The sequence below is a fragment of the Canis lupus genome, chromosome 25 (genome assembly GCF_003254725.2).
Source record: "Canis lupus dingo isolate Sandy chromosome 25, ASM325472v2, whole genome shotgun sequence".
NCBI classification, from domain to species: Eukaryota; Metazoa; Chordata; class Mammalia; order Carnivora; family Canidae; genus Canis; species Canis lupus.
Window position 1 is genome coordinate 11247925 of NC_064267.1, and position 16046 is coordinate 11263970.

General features: G+C 41.0%; 1 protein-coding gene across 8 annotated transcripts in view; it reads left to right on the top strand.

The window, feature by feature from the left end:
* FLT1 (fms related receptor tyrosine kinase 1) overlaps nucleotides 1-16046 on the top strand; it is a 179224-nt gene that overhangs the window by 41797 nt on the left and 121381 nt on the right. For 5 of the 8 annotated variants that reach the window (XR_007406055.1, XM_049101467.1, XM_025462612.3 and 2 more), the window contains exons 4-6: nucleotides 9378-9502; nucleotides 12904-13066; nucleotides 13170-13306. Coding sequence is in view for 7 of the 8 variants with exons in the window: in XM_049101467.1 (XP_048957424.1) it covers nucleotides 9378-9502; nucleotides 12904-13066; nucleotides 13170-13306 (425 nt within the window). In the remaining variant the exon portion in view is untranslated. Of the gene's footprint in view, nucleotides 1-5249; nucleotides 5587-8914; nucleotides 8998-9377; nucleotides 9503-12903; nucleotides 13067-13169; nucleotides 13307-16046 lie in introns of those variants that run through there. The other 3 variants (XM_025462614.3, XM_049101468.1, XM_025462613.3) reach the window with 3 other exon arrangements.

Here is a 16046-nt window from a genome sequence, read left to right on the forward strand (position 1 = left end):
AAAAATGCCAGATTGTTTTCCAAATTGGTTGCACCATTTAACATTCCCATCAACAGGGTATGAGGGTTGCAATTTTTCCAAATCCTTGCCAGTACTTGTTATTGTAGGTTTTTAAAAAACTATTATGATAGCCATCCAGTTGAGTGTGAAGCGGTATCAGTTGTAGTGTCTGTTTGTTTGTTTGTTTGTTTTTTTTTAATTTTTATTTATTTATGATAGTCACAGAGAGAGAGAGAGAGAGAGAGGCAGAGACACAGGCAGAGGGAGAAGCAGGCTCCATGCACCGGGAGCCTGACGTGGGATTCGATCCCGGGTCTCCAGGATCGCGCCCTGGGCCAAAGGCAGGCGCCAAACCACTGCGCCACCCAGGGATCCCGTAGTGTCTGTTTGTATTTCCCTGATGACGCGTGATGTTGAGCATCTATTCATGCGTTTATTGGCCATTTATATATCTTCTTTGGAGAAAGGTCTATTCAAAGCCTTTTTCCAGTTTTTAATTTGGCTATTTTTCTTTGTTATTGAGTTATAAGAGTACTTCAAGTTTTTATCGCTAATATTATATATTACTATATCTTATATATTTAAATATATTTAATATCATCTAGATATATGTTATAGATACATATAAATGTCTACTTTTTTTTTAAAGATATAATTTATTTATTCATGAGAGACACAGAGAGAGAGAGAAGCACAGACACAGGCAGAGGGAGAAGCAGGCTCTATGCAGGGAGCCTGACATGGGGAAGCTATAGATTATTTTGTGGAGTAATACTCCATCTGTTAAGATGGATACTGCCATCTTAACAGTATCAAGTCTTCAATCCATGAACATGGGATGTTTTTTCATTTGTTTATGTCTTTAAATTTCTTCCCACCATATTTTTGTAGTTTTCAAGTATAAGTTTTATACTTCTTACGTTAAATATATTCCTAAGTACTTTATTCTTTTTGAAGCTGTTATAAGTAGAATTGTTTTCTTAATTTCATTTTCCAATTGTTTATTGCAAGTATGTAGAGATATAATTCACTTTTGTATGTTGTTCTTGGGTCCCACAATCTTATTGAATTTACTTACTAATTCTAATAATTTTTTTTAGTGAATTCCTTAGGATTTTCTGTATACAAGATTGTGTCATCTGAAAATAGAGAAAATTTTACCTTTTCTTTTCAAATCTGGATTTCTTTTTTTTGCCTAATTGTGCTGGCTAGAATGTTTATTGCATTATTCATGATAGCTATTAAGCCTCTAGTGTAATGTCCAATAGGGGTAGTGAGAGTGGCTGACCTTGTCTCGTTCTCAATCTTAAAGGGAAAGCATCTAGCATTTCATCATTAATATGACATTAGCTTTTAAGGGTTTGTTTTTTTTGTTTTTTTGTTTTTTTTTTATTTATGATACTCACAGACAGAGAGAGAGGCAGAGACACAGGCAGAGGGAGAAGCAGGCTCCATGCATCGGGAGCCCGATGTGGGATTCGATCCCGGGTCTCCAGGATCGCGCCCTGGGCCAAAGGCAGGCGCCAAACCGCTGCGCCACCCAGGGGTCCCTCTTAAGGGGTTTTTATTTTTGTAGATGTCCTTAAGAGGTTGAGGAAGTTCCCTTCTTTTTTTATTTTTTTTATTTAAAAATTTTTTTTTTTTTTTTTTTTTTTAATGATAGTCACAGAGAGAGAGAGAGAGGCAGAGACACAGGCAGAGGGAGAAGCAGGCTCCATGCAGGGAGCCCGACATGGGATTCGATCCTGGGTCTCCAGGATCGCGCCCTGGGCCAAAGGCAGGTGCCAAACCGCTGCGCCACCCAGGGATCCCGGAAGTTCCCTTCTATTACAAGTTTGTTGAATATCGTTATCATGAAAGAGGTTTGGATTTTGTTAAATGCTTTTACTGTATCTATTGAAATGACTGTGTGCCTTTTGATTTGTATTCTATTGATATGGTATATTAATGACATTGATCTTTTTGGATGTTAAATCAATCTTGCATTCCTGGAACAAATCCCACTTGGTCATGGTGTATCATTTTTTATATGTATTCAGTTTGCTAATGTTTTGTTGAGCTTTTTTGTATCCACACTCACAAAGATAATGATCTGTGGTTTCCTTGTGTTGTCTTTGGTTTTGGTATCAGGGTAACAGTGCCCTCAGAATGAATTGGGAAGTTTCCCTTCTGTTTATTTTATTTTATTTTATTTTATTTTATTTTATTTTATTTTATTTTATTTTATTTTAAAGATTTTATTTATTTATTCATGAGAGACAGAGAGAGAGAGAGAGAGAGGCAGAGACACAGACAGAGGAGAAGCAGGCTCCATGCAGGAAGCCTGATGTGGGACTTGATCCCGGGACTCCAGGATCACACCCTGGGCCGAAGGCAGGCGTCAAACCGCTGAGCCACCCAGGGATCCCCTCCCTTCTGTTTTAGAACAGTTTTTGAATAATTCATATTAGTCATTTAAATGTTTGATAGAATTCACTGGCCGTCGGGGCCTGGGCTTTACGTTGTGGGTAGTGTTTTAGTTACTAAATCGGTCTCTTTATTATAGGTCTATTTGTGTTGTCTGTTTCTTGTTGAGTTAGTTTTGGTAGTTTAGGTCTTTCTAGGAAGCTGTCAATTTCATGTTGTCTAACTTATTGATCTACAATTACAATATTTCTTTATAATGCTTTTTTTTAAATAATGCTTTTTGTTTAGAAATACTGGTAGTAATGTCTGCTCTTTCATCTCTGATTTATTAATTTGTCTTCTCTTTTTTTCTTTTCTTGGCTTGTCTGTTTAAAGGTTTTCCAATTTGTTCATCTTTTTTTTTTTTTTTTTTTTTAAGATTTTTATTTGTTGGGGCACCTGGGTGGCTCACTTGGTTAAGCCTCTGCCTTTGGCTCAGGTGGTGATCCCAGGATCCTGGGATTGAGCCCCTACGTCAGGCTCCCCATGGGGAGCGTGCTTCTCCCTCTCCCTCTGTTTCCTCTCTGATCATGCTCTGTCTCTCTCTCTTTCAAGTAAATAAAATCTTATTTTTTTTTTTTTTAAGATTTTATTTATTTGAGAGAGAGCACATGAGAGAGCAAGTGAGCAAGCACAAGTGGAGTGGGGGACAGGGCAGAAGGAGAGGGAGAAGCAGACTCCCCACTGAGAAGGAAGCCTGATGCCCAGCTCAATCCCAAAACCCCCAAATCATGACCTGAACCCAAGGCAGACACTTAACCATCAGAGTCACCCCATCCAATTTGTTCATCTTTTCAAAGAACTAACTCTTCTTGGATTCACAGATTTTTCTCTATTGTTTTTCTGTTCTCTATTTCATCAATTTCTACTGTAATCTTCATTCTTTCCTCCCTTCTGCTTCCTTTAGGTTTAGTTTGCTCTTCTTTCCCTAGGTTTCTAAGGTGGAAGAGTGGGTTATTGATTTGAGCTCTCTCTCCTTTTTCAAAGTAGGCATACAGCTTAAACTTCCCTCTACACAGCTATAAATTTTAGCTCCATCCCATAAGTTGTAGAATGTGACATCTTCATTTTCATTCATCTGTTTTCTCATTTCACTTTTGATTCTCTTCTTTGCTTCACTCACTAGTTAGGAGGGTGTTGTTTAATAGGTGAGCCTCCCACCTTCCTTGCTGTTACTGATTTCTGTTTTCATTCCACTGTAGTCAGAGAACATACTTTGTAATATTTCTATCCTTTGAAATTTCTTTTTTTTTTTTTTTAATTCTTTATTTATTTATGATAGTCACACACAGAAAGAGAGAGAGAGAGAGGCAGAGACATAGGCAGAGGGAGAAGCAGGCTCCATACACTGGGAGCCCGACGTGGGATTCGATCCCGGGTCTCCAGGATCGCGCCCTGGGCCAAAGGCAGGCACCAAACCGCTGCGCCACCCAGGGATCCCTCCTTTGAAATTTCTTGATGTTTGTTTCTTGGCCTGGCATATAGTTTATGCTAGAGAATGTTCCACATGCACTTGAGAGGAATGTATATCCAGCTGTGATGGCTGAGGTCTCTTATAGATGCCTGCCTGTTGGGCCTAGCTGGTTATTAGTGTTGTTGAAACCTTCTGTTTCCCTTTTGATTTTCTGTCTAGTTGTTCTATTGAAATCTTCATCCATGATTGTTGAATGGTCTCTGTGTGTCCTCATTCCTGTCAATTTTTGCCTCATGTATTGCTACTCTGTTGGTAGTTGCAGATGTTTATAATTATTGTATCTTTGTGATGGATTGACCCTATTCCTTTTTTTTTTTTTTAAGATTTTATTTATTTACTCATGAGAGATGCAGAGAGAGAGAGAGAGAGAGAGGCAGAGACGTAGGCAGAGGGAGAAGCAGGCTCCACAAAGGGAGCCCCATGTGGGACCAGATCCCAGGCTTCCAGGACCACGCCCTGGGCCGAAGGCAGGCGCTAAACCTCTGAGCCACCCAGGGATCCCCAGATTGACCCTATTCTTACAAAATGTCCCTCTTAATCTCTAGTCACATTTCTTGTTTTAGAGTCTATTTTATCTAATATTAGTATAGCTACTTCAGCTTCCTTATGGGTGCTCCAAAGCTCTGCTTTGAATTTTCAAAGGCTTTGATGGGCACTGTAAATCAGGGAAGAAATTACCTCTTTTCCTTTTTCTTTCCCCTTCATCTTTCAATGAAATACTTTACCAATTAACCAACATACTTGAATGCTAAGTATGGTTCCCAACATGAAGACCTGTGTGATGTGAAAACTCTTGTATCTAGATAGAACCCTTCCATGCGATTGGTTCATCCTCTTCACTTCATCAATTTAAATCACATCCTCCTTAAAATAACAAGGAGTCCTCATGACCCAGACTTAGAGGTAAGAAATGAAAATTAAAGGGAAAAGGAAATCAGGAAAAATTGTGTTAAAATCAGAGGAATAGGAAGGTGTTAGGAAATAAGATGTTTACTCTTAAGCTCCTCTTCAAGTCAGAAAAGCTTCCCCCAATTCTTTCGATCATTCACTTGCTCTGAATGCAGTGGAAGAACCCCCAAGTGATGCTGATGGGACAATAGGGTGGAATGAGAATGGCACGCTGGGACCTCTGTGTCTGTGTGCCTCAATGTGCCAGAGTGAGTACTGATTTCAAAAGGAAAAAAACACATTTAGAAAATAGATGTAATACCACTCAGAGCAAGGGGCTCTGTTTGATCTTTCCCTGCGTCTGAGCCCACTTGTCCTGAAGGAGGATAGCCCCAATACTCCGATTGGATGAGAAAACCTCATATTCTGTGCCAGTTTCCTGTCACTGCTTTGAGCATTATGAGTTCAGAGAGGGGAGGGTGGCGTGACCTCAGCCTAGCTGTGTGTTGGCATGAGTCCCTGGTGACAGTGTGTCTGCGCTGCCAGTACACCGACAATCTTTGGAGCACCTCTTCCTCACTCAACAACCAGCCAATTTGGTCTCAGGAAACCACTCTGCAGTGCTGGCTGGGTTCAGAAGTCATTTTTAATTTTGTGACAAAGACAAATGTGTCCTATGGGAGTAGTAAGTGGTTTTACTGGTGATATTAATGGAACCGTGACCTCTTCTGTATCTATGGTCCTACAAAACAAAAAATGTTTGTATTATAATATGTCAGGCAAGTTCATTCTTAGCCCTTCCTTGAGACAAATTGTAGAGGAAGTATACTATTAATAAGCCCAGAGCATATTTGTGTGTGCGTGTGTGTGTGTGTGTGTGTGTGTGTGTGTGTATCCAGTCATAAGCTCATTTGCAAACCCAATGGATTTTAATGCCACTGCTGACTTGATACAAATGATGTATCTTGAACTGTGTTGGGCTGGGCATAATTCATTGAAGTTCTTAACAGAACTGCAGCGGGCCCAGTGCTGATATTGGTATTGGCTTGTAAAAGGGCAATAGTTGTAGTAAAATTCAAGTGTTGGGGAGATCCAAAATGATACAGGGAAAGGAGAAATTCAAAGGCACATTGAGTTCACCTCTTCTGTTTTCATTTGGGATTGGCATTCATTAGCCTAGAAATGACTACACTAATGTTTACTATTTCCTGCACAAACTTTTTATGCCAGCATCCTTTGTTGCAAATAGTTGCTTAAGGAGACAGTAAATTAAATGTGAAGGATTTACAGTTTTGTTACATGAATTAAACCATTTCCTGGTGTTTGTGTTTACCTTGGGCCTCACAAAGAAGACAAAAATAAAGACTCACAGGAGGAAGGAAAGGAAAGATCAAATCCCAATCGTTTCTGCCTTAATGTCTAGCTCAGCAACTTTATTTAAGGGAGGAATTTTGTGCTGATAAGTGAATCTTTGTCTCTGTATAATTAACTTTTCCTCTCTGCATATGTTGCTATACCTGCTGAGTTCTCCTAATAGGCATAGAACTATTAACTGTGCAGTGTTAGTGTCTCATTCTATTGGGCAAAACTAAAGTAAATCAGATGCAGAATTGGTAATTTGCCTCAAGTAAAAATGGATGCTGCTTTATCATCTGAGGCTTAAATTCAGCAATTCAAACTGTTGTTATAAAATAACACATAACCATTCTAGAAAATCTGACAAATATATAAAAAGGTACATAAGAAATAACAACAAAGCCACTACTCAGACATTTTAGTGTATTCGTTTGTTTTTTTTTTTTTTCTAATGCCATACCTGAATATATATTTATACCTTTTATAGTTAAGATCATGGGTATAATTTGTGATTCTCATACCTAATACCCTCTCTCTATAAGTTCAAATCTCGCATTATAATAAGAAAGGTAACAGCTAGCACCTATGCAGTATTAACTCTCTGCTAGGTTCCATTCTAAACACTTTACATGTATTCCTTCATGTAACCCTCATAATAGCCCTTTGAAGGAGATTTTGCAAATGAAGCACAGAGAGTAAAATGATTTGCCTGAGGTCTCATAACCAGTAAGGGGCAGAGCCAGGATTCCAACCCAGTTTGTAAAGTGTGAGCTCTGAACCCCCATGGTCTGCTGACTCCCTCTGACTCAGCCTTGTAACGCCTTATCCCTAAGCCTACCCACACAGCCCTGCCCCTGGGCAATTGTCCTCTTCTCAGTCCTTTCCCCACTGCATGTGTGAAAATCAGCCTAAGTCTCTGAAGAGCAGTTGCCAGCTCTAGCCCTTGGTGGGGTGGGTAGGACTCCAGCCCTGAGGGTGGTACAGGGGAAGAAGATCAGTAGACACCGGCCTCTGGGCCTGGCTCTGCTTACATCATTTCACGTATTTACACTTCGGTCTTATCTGTATAAGGACAGGGTTCTTGGCTAGTCCTTCCTTCATTTTCTTAGTTCATTCATTCACTTATTCATTCATTCATTTAATACACATCAGATCGAGATGAAAACAATCTGTTTCCTCTCCTCTAGGAGTTCATCAGCCAGTGTGTAGCCAGAGAAGTAACCTGCCAATTCAGGGGAAGAGTGTGTGAAGTGTTGTCATTGGAGATTGTTGGGAGCTTGGGGAGAGCTCCTAAGGTGGGCTGGGGCGGAGAGAGGGTATAAGGAAGAGGCTAGTCTAGCAAGGCTAGCAAGGATGGGAGGAATTATTTAGAAATCTAGAGTGTATGAGCTTAGCTGTGATAATAGAGTCTTTCTAGTGTTGAGTGTGTGTCAAATGATTCCATCTTAAACAGGCTACACTAATGGTACTTTTTTTTGGATTAAAACTACAGGAATTTATTGTCTCACATTCTGGAAACTAGAGATTGAAATCAAGGTGTCAGTGGGGGGATCCCTGGGTGGCGCAGCGGTTTGGCACCTGCCTTTGGCCCAGGGCGCAATCCTGGAGACCCAGGATTGAATCCCACGTCGGGCTCCCGGTGCATGGAGCCTGTTTCTCTCTCTGCCTGTGTCTCTGCCTCTCTCTCTCTTTGTGTGACTATCAAAAATAAATAAAAATTAAAAAAAAAAAGGCGTCAGTGGGGCCATGCTACTTCTAAAACCTGTAAGGGGCTCCCTCCATGCCAATTCCTACCTGTGCTGTTTGCTGGCAATCCTTGGCAGCCCCCCCACTTGCACCTTATCGCTCAGTCTTTCCCTGTGCATTCACATGTGTTTTCCCCACATGCCCATCTCTCTGGGGCCATCTTCTTATAAGGGCATCAGTCACGCTGCAGTAAGGCCCACCCTACTTAACCGATAATTCCTTAGGCAGTGGCTCCATTTGACTCAATGAGATCACATTCTGAAGTATTAGGGGTGGAGGACTTCCACATTTTGTTTTTGGGGAGACACAGTTCAACTCATAACAACTTAATAGCTACCATCTAGTCTAGGCAACCACTGCCTACTTACTGCTCTGTGTCTCCATTCTCCATTCAGTGTCCAGAATGAGGGAGCTTCTGAAAGTGCAGCAAACAGGTAGGGGACTCTGGGTCTTTCCAGTCCAGATGGAGAGAGTTAAGGTCAGACTTCTTTCCATCTGGGCATTTAAGGCTGAAGTCAAGGGCAGAAGATGGGAACACAGTGATCCTGAAGATGTCAATGGGTTCCTGAGGGTGAGGGCATGGGAGACTGAATGTTTCTAAAAGATCTGCTGCTCATTCTGGTCCCCAGAGGAACTACAGAGAAGCTGAACAGGTGGTTTGAATCCTTTTGGCTTCTGAGATTTGGCCAGATGCCATTCTTCTTAAGGGTGTTATCTTGGTGATTATTTAAAGCCTTTTCAAGCCCTCTTTCATGCAATGGCACATATCATGCTATTAGTAGATACATAGAGCATACTAAAGAAATCTAATAGCCCTAGGAAATCAGTGCAGTCCTCCACACTGCTTCTCCAGCCATTCCCCTTGCCCTGAGCAGCTCAGAGCTTCTAACTCATTATTAGTCTGCTGGAAAAGGTCTAGAAAACCTTGAAGTCAAGCTTCTATCATTCAAATGCTAATCTTCTCTCCAATTTGACACCTTTGCATTAACTCTATCTGCTCCGAAGTCAGCTGACCATTGCACCCAAGGCCCTTTGACTCCTTACAAAGGCTCTGGAGGGCGCTTCCTGAGGCACTTAGCATGGCTCTGGTAAGAAGTTTATGCAGAATATTCTCCTTTCTTTCTCCATGTACTTTTATGGCTTTGGGCTGTAGTAAGCTAAACCCACCCTCCCTCCCCACCCCCATCACAGTTGCATCTTTGGGCATCAGGGGTAATCTGACCCAAGGTCAAGACCTGAGTAAGGAATTTGGTTTATTACAGAAGCATTTCTGGGTAAAAACAAAGAGGGCCAAATTCAGAGACAAGAATGTGAATTCGTGGATTATATTAAGGGGGACCTGTGGCAGTGACCTTATTGCCCTCACCTAGCTATGGTGTCTAGATGCTGTTGATACAATCATTTATATATATATATATATATACATATATATGTATATATATGTATTTTTCATTTTCTTCTCATTCAGATACAGGTAGACCTTTCTTAGAGATGCACAGTGAAATACCCGAAATTATATATATGACTGAAGGAAGGCAGATCGTCATCCCCTGCCGGGTCACGTCACCTAACATCACTGTTACTTTAAAAAAGGTAAAACCAAGCAATGCCTCTTTCAGCATATCTTTACTGCATGTGAACACAATGCATTTTAAGTCCTTTTATCTCCCTGGAATGATTTTCTTACAGACACTTGGGCTGCTCAGTGGACTTTTCTCGGATATCCTTTTACTATAAAGAATAAGTGCTAGAAGTCATCCTCAGGCATGTACTTAAATGTAATAACATGACAATGTTGTGGTCATAAATCTGTGTGGATATAATGAACAAAAATCATGCAAATGTTCATATATTGCCACAAAACCAAATGTCTGCAGATGTGAGAAAAACCAATTCTGTTGCTTATACAAATTAATAGCTTGTCAGAGACTGGTTAATTTTTGCTAAGGGCAGAACTGTGAGACAAGTGCATATGGAACTACCACCTTGAGTTTGAGTTGTGAGAAAGAAAAAGATTTGGAGTAGAATCTAATAAAGATAAAACCTAAAATGTGACATTCCAGCTAATTCATTGATGCTAAGAGTTTGGGAGCAGATTAGGGTTAAGAATTGGACAAGAACTCCCCAAATGGAAAACTGTGGTGAGTCCTGAGAGCTTGAGCTTTAAGAGGAAAAGTTAAGGCTGTCCCAAGGCAGCACCTAGCACCCCCATCACATTGTAGGTACTCACATAGTGGTGGTAGTAGTCAAGTTGGATTTTCAGTATCACTGGTTGACTCTGAGTCCTGGAATATGATGGAGGTGTCTACTGTCTTCTTCTCCACTTTCCTATATTACTGATTCGATTTAAGCCCTCACTATAGTCCATTGGTGACAGGTTTTAGCTCCCATATCTGTGTATCACTGCTGGTATTTATAGAAGCAGTATATTTCAGTGGTGGAAACTCCAAAGGGAGTCTAAATCAATTGGTGGAAGGAAAAACTGAGGTTCTGAGGGAGTGGGGGACCTCACAGACCATGCTGAGCATTGGAATCCGTATCTTGATTTCTCCCTCTGTGCCCTTACCACCTTTGCAAATGGTTTACTTTGGGCAGGAGAAAGACCAGTGGTTAAGAAAAGAGCACATTGCCTGGGTTCTTCTCACCCTACCACTTAACCTGCTGAACAAACTGGCAAGTTATCGAAACTTCCTCCACCTCAGTTTCCACATTGGAGAGATGGGAGTGATTACAGTGGCACCCACCTCACATGGTGTTAGGAAGTAACTGAGGTGATACATAAAAGCCTTTAGAGCAGTTCTTTGTACAAGCTGAGCCCCATTAAGGGTTATCTATTATATTTATCTAACAGTTTAATATCCAATATGTGATTCGATATTGTGATATTTATTATCAAGCATGGTATCCACTCCTCTGAGTCTGAGATGATAATCACTGTGTGTGAGTAATATGGAATCTACCATGGGGCTGTGGACTTGTCTGTTTGACGCAAGCTCCTCGTCCTTTTTGCTCTAGTGCAGATCACTTGTCTGTTGTAAGAAACTTTCCCAAATTCCCCCATGTAAAAACCTGAGAGGAGCTTATTTTCTCTGTTATTCTACCTAAGATTTATAACACACACGAGAGAAAGAGAAAGAGAAAGAGAGAGGAGAGAAAACCATAGTGTTCTTATAGGGATTTGGGTTTGCCACATATATATGGAAACTATTCTATTATGTATGTAAGTTGCCCTGAAGTTGTAAGATCTTTCCCTTCCACTTCTCTTCTTGTTCCTTTTAACCTGCTGTCCCCTCCCTTTCCTTTCTCTATGCCAGTGTTGGCGAAGCCGTGATAAGCTGGAGGCAGCCTCCTAGACAGTCCTTCCTTTCAGGGCTGCTCCCCTGCCTGCCTCTTTGTGACACTTGTGGCCACCACCATAGCTGATGAGCTACATGGTCTTCTGCTAATTTCTCTCTCGTCAGCTCAGAACAAGGTTTCTTTGTCAGTGAACTACTAGTAGTGGCAGTGAGGGTAGATAAGAGGAAGAGAAACTTCCTCTGCAACCTTTAAGGAAACTTTAGTGTATTTCTCGATTGTGCTGAGAGACCATAAGCAAACCCTTCTTTTAGATGCAGCACAGGATTGCGTTCCCCTATGTTTAAAGCATCAGAGATCTCAATCCCTGACTTAAATTTTTCTGAGCTTTTCCCTTAGTAATTTGTACCACATTAGAGGGGAGGCTTCTTTTTCCTCCCACCAGAGATAGAGCCTTCCTAAGTTTGCAGATAGAATCATGATTTACTAGAACATGAAATGCATCCTTCACTTGCTTGCAGTCCTTCATAAACAGGGTGCAACTCCTTTCAAAGCTGTGTGACCCTCTGGTAACACAGACCAACACAGACATGCTCACTGGGAGGGGGCGCTGGTGATGTTTCGCAGAGGAATTTCTGCCATAGAGTCGCAAATCCCAGCCCGATTGCTCCTAGCAATATAAATAAATGATAAACAGATAAGTGATGCAAGGTGCACTTTTTAAAAGAAGATGGAAAAGATCTGAAGCTTCCTCAGGGCAGTTTGGCTTCTTTTATCATCTGTTGTGGGAAGGTAATCTGATTTTTTTTTTCCTTCTCCAGCGGGGGATAAGTCATAGTGGTCATCAGAGATGCCTCTGAAACTGGGCTGGCAGTCTGGCATCAGGGGAACATGGCTGGACCACTCTGAGGAGCAATATCCCTTTATAAAGCCTAATCCCAAGGTGGATTGTTTATATTATAGTCTTTAAAAATAAAGTTCTTGGTGTCCAGTAGAAGGCATAAGGGAAAATCAAATCGTAGATTCCTTTCTTCTGTCTGGACTCCCTGTGTTTGGGAGCACTTCATTCACCACAGTGTCTCTGGCCTCCACATCTGTTTGCAGCTGTCTTGACTGTTTCCCTAGATTTCCCTCCCAAAGGCAGAGTCGAGGCCCTCAGCCTTCTCAGAATGATAACTCCAGTGAGCGCCAAGTGAATGCTATGAATCTCAGAGGACTTAGAATTACTTAGTCTTCTGAAGACAGCCATCACTACATAAATCATACAAAATGGGAGGACAAGTTACGGCTTGTTAAAAACTCCAGATGATGAGGCTCAGAAGGGTAACCTGGCGGCCCCAGTGGAAAAACCCTACTTGATTTTTCTATTGAGTATCAGGCCAGTCTGTTACAAGGATGATTCCTGGAGGCCAAGTGATACGGGCTCACACTGCAAGTCTGACATGACAGGTCTATCCCGGGTGGGTGCAGCCTGTCACCGAGGCTGATAAGGAATTATCGTAATTGCTATAATTTATCACAATAATCTAAATCTTGAGACATGGAAAGAAAACTAAAAAGCTAATTATGACAAACTGGTTTTTACCTGTACTATTTTATTTTCACTATAGATGAAAATTATGTTTTCACAGGCTTCTCATCAAACAGTATTGCCGCAGTGCTAGTATGATTTCCTTAAAGCATGTTTTTTTCCTTTTCAGTTTCCACTTGATACCCTGATCCCTGATGGGAAGCGAATAACCTGGGACAGTAGGAAGGGTTTTATAATAGCAAATGCAACATACAGAGAAATAGGGCTTCTCACCTGTGAAACAACAGTCAACGGCCATTTGTACAAGACAAACTATCTTACCTATCGACAAAGTAAGTGATGTTCCAAAGGCATGAATGCAAGCCAAAATGCTCAAGGGTTTATCTGCTTAATGAAAGCTTGATTTAAAAAAAATCTCATTTCTTCTGCTCACAGCCAATACAATCAGAGATGTCCAGATAAATACCCCAAGCCCAGTCAAGTTACTTAGAGGTCACACTCTTACCCTCAACTGTACTGCTACCACTGCCTTGAACACAAGAGTTCAGATGAACTGGAGTTACCCTGGTGAAGTGAGTGACATTTTTCTATTTCTCCTGGAGGACAGTATTTCTTTTTAGCAAGTGAAATGCCATTGAATCTTGGAGGTGGGCAAAATCAGAATATTCTGACTCCTGTGGCAGTTTGAGTGAAGAGGAAGCTGTGGATTTGATTAGGGTGCTTTCCTTGTCTGATGTTCCATGAGTGTGTGTGCATAGATATGGTCTTTTGATGTCTGGAGGTTTTGTTTTGAAGTGTATAGGCTAGTATTTCTACTGCATAATTCCAAGTGGAAAAGGGGATTGTTTCATCCTTGGAAACTATTCTCTGGGATTTAGAGATGAGAGAGAAATTTATCACTAAATGCCAGGCAGGGCCTCTCTTTTGTAAGAACAACAACAAAAAGTTGTTTGAGCGCTTTAATTTAAGATACTGGCAGACAGTGAGGCACCTGACTGGAGCATGTTTGGAAAAGATATTACAACCCAGCCATCCAGTATTCCATTCCATCTATTAAGTGACAAAAGAGCAATGCTGTCCTTCAGAAAAATGAGAAGAATGAAGATTGAGTTGGGTCTCCTTATTCAGACCAAACATCCTTGCAGACAATCATTGTTTGAGACTGTATAGATGGGGAATCTATGATCAACTGTTAAGAAACTGTAACTGTTACTGTGGCCCCTATTTGCTATGTGACAGTATGATTAATGTGGCATAAGCACAGTCATGTGTTGTGTCATTCAGATTGCCCAATCACAAAGTTAACTGATGATTAAATTATCTGCAAAAGGATGAATGTATCAGCCCCAAGCTACAATTGTTTCTCATCAACATCTCTTGCCATGGAAATAAAATAACCTAGCAACAAAAAGATGTAACAAGTGCCCTGTAGAAACCCTTTAAGGACTCATCAGTCATATTTTTCTAGAAAGTGATATTGTTTCATTTAAATAGAAATGCTAGGACTTGCAATAGTATCTTTTGGGTTTTGATAGAAGTCAGACATTAGATATTCTCAATAAACACCAAGAGAGAAGAAACTCTTATCCTGTTGGTGGCTCTACTGTAAGAATATGATAATACATCTACTGACTGCTAGTTACCTTCTAAAATGGCACTGTCCAATAGAACTTTCTGTGATTGAAATATCTTTTCTGACTAATAAGTAACCACTAGCCACATGTGGCTATTGAGGGCCTGGAATGTGACTAGTGTAAGGAACTGAATTTTTTATTTTTATTTTATTTTATTTTTAAGATTTTATTTATTTATTCATGAGAGACAGAGAGAGAGAGAGAGAGGCACAGATACAGGCAGAGGGAGAAGCCGGCTCCACACAGGGAGCCTGACATGGGACTTGATCCCAGGACTCCGAGATCACGCCCTGGGCCAAAGGCAGGAGCTAAACCACTCAGCCACCCAGGGATCCCTTTATTTTTATTTTAATAGCCACATGTGGCTGGTGGCTGCAGGGCTTGACAAAGCAGTTGTCAGAAACCCAGGATCAGCTGTTTTCCAAAGGCAGAAACAATACTGATGTTACTCGAATTTGGGAAGAAAGGAGTTCTCTAAGGGAGAAGACAAGTAATACCTACATGTTACTTTACATAGAGTTGCTGAAAATCCCTCAGGCTAGTAATTAAAGGATTGATTATCTGAAAAAAAAAATTTTTTTTTTTTTGATTCTCTGATTTTTGATAGTGGTGATTGACATCTTCTTTCTCGTTACTGCCAATAAGGAAGAAAATGGCCTACCCTTGTGTCTGTTCCAACAGGGCAATATAAGGACAGGCAGGTTGAAGTTTCTTAAACATGGCACAGAGGAGAGTTAGGTTCAAGACCCAAAGACTAGTTCTGTACTGCTTTCTTTATTTTTAAAAGATTTTTATTTATTTATTACTTACTTACTTACTTGAGAGAGAAAGAAAGAAAGCACAAGGGGGGAGGGGCAGAGGGAGAGGGAGCAGATTCCTTGCTGAGCAGGGGACCCGAACTGACACAGGGGCTCAATCCCAGCATCCTGGGATCATGACCTGAGCTGAAGGTAGACACTCAACCAAGTGAGCCACCCAGGTGCCCTCTGTCCTGCTTTCAAAGTCTTTTTTCCACGCCTCCTCAGTGGGAAAGATGGAGAGGGAGAAATAACATATTATGTGTTATAAAATGTAATGCTAAAAAAAAGTGAGAGAGGGAGAAGAAACAATGGAAGGAAAAGGCAATGTGATCTCATCTTCTCAAAACCAGGAAGGAGTCATTGTGGCCAGTTTACACTGCTGAGCCTCGAGGCCTGCTCTTGGTCTTCCCTGAGGCAAACATGAGAAAACATCCTACCACCACCACCAGCACCACCAGAGTGTTGGCTAGGCTTGTAGATGGCTTTGCATGTCCTCAGATCCTTTCAGTGTGATTTAGCAGAAATTGGTAAACATTGCTCAAATAATGTAATAATGAAATCGGAATTATTACACTTTAGTATGTGTAGCCAGGACTCATGATTTTTTCCTTTACTTGTAGTAAGCGAGCAAAAGAAAACTCGCATGGTGTTTTTTTAGAGAAACAGTGTCATTAAGCCAGATACCAAAGATACTTATTGCCTAAGTAAGTCACATCTATGCCCAGAAAGCTGGTAACAGTTTCGAGAGGTGTGTGCTGGAGAGAAGGCAATAGATTTATACTTGAAAGACATGAGTTTCCTACCCACTGTGGCCTCTGACGTTTCAGCTTCTTCATCTGTTAAAAGACAGGGATGCTGCCCATCTCACTGGGGGGTTG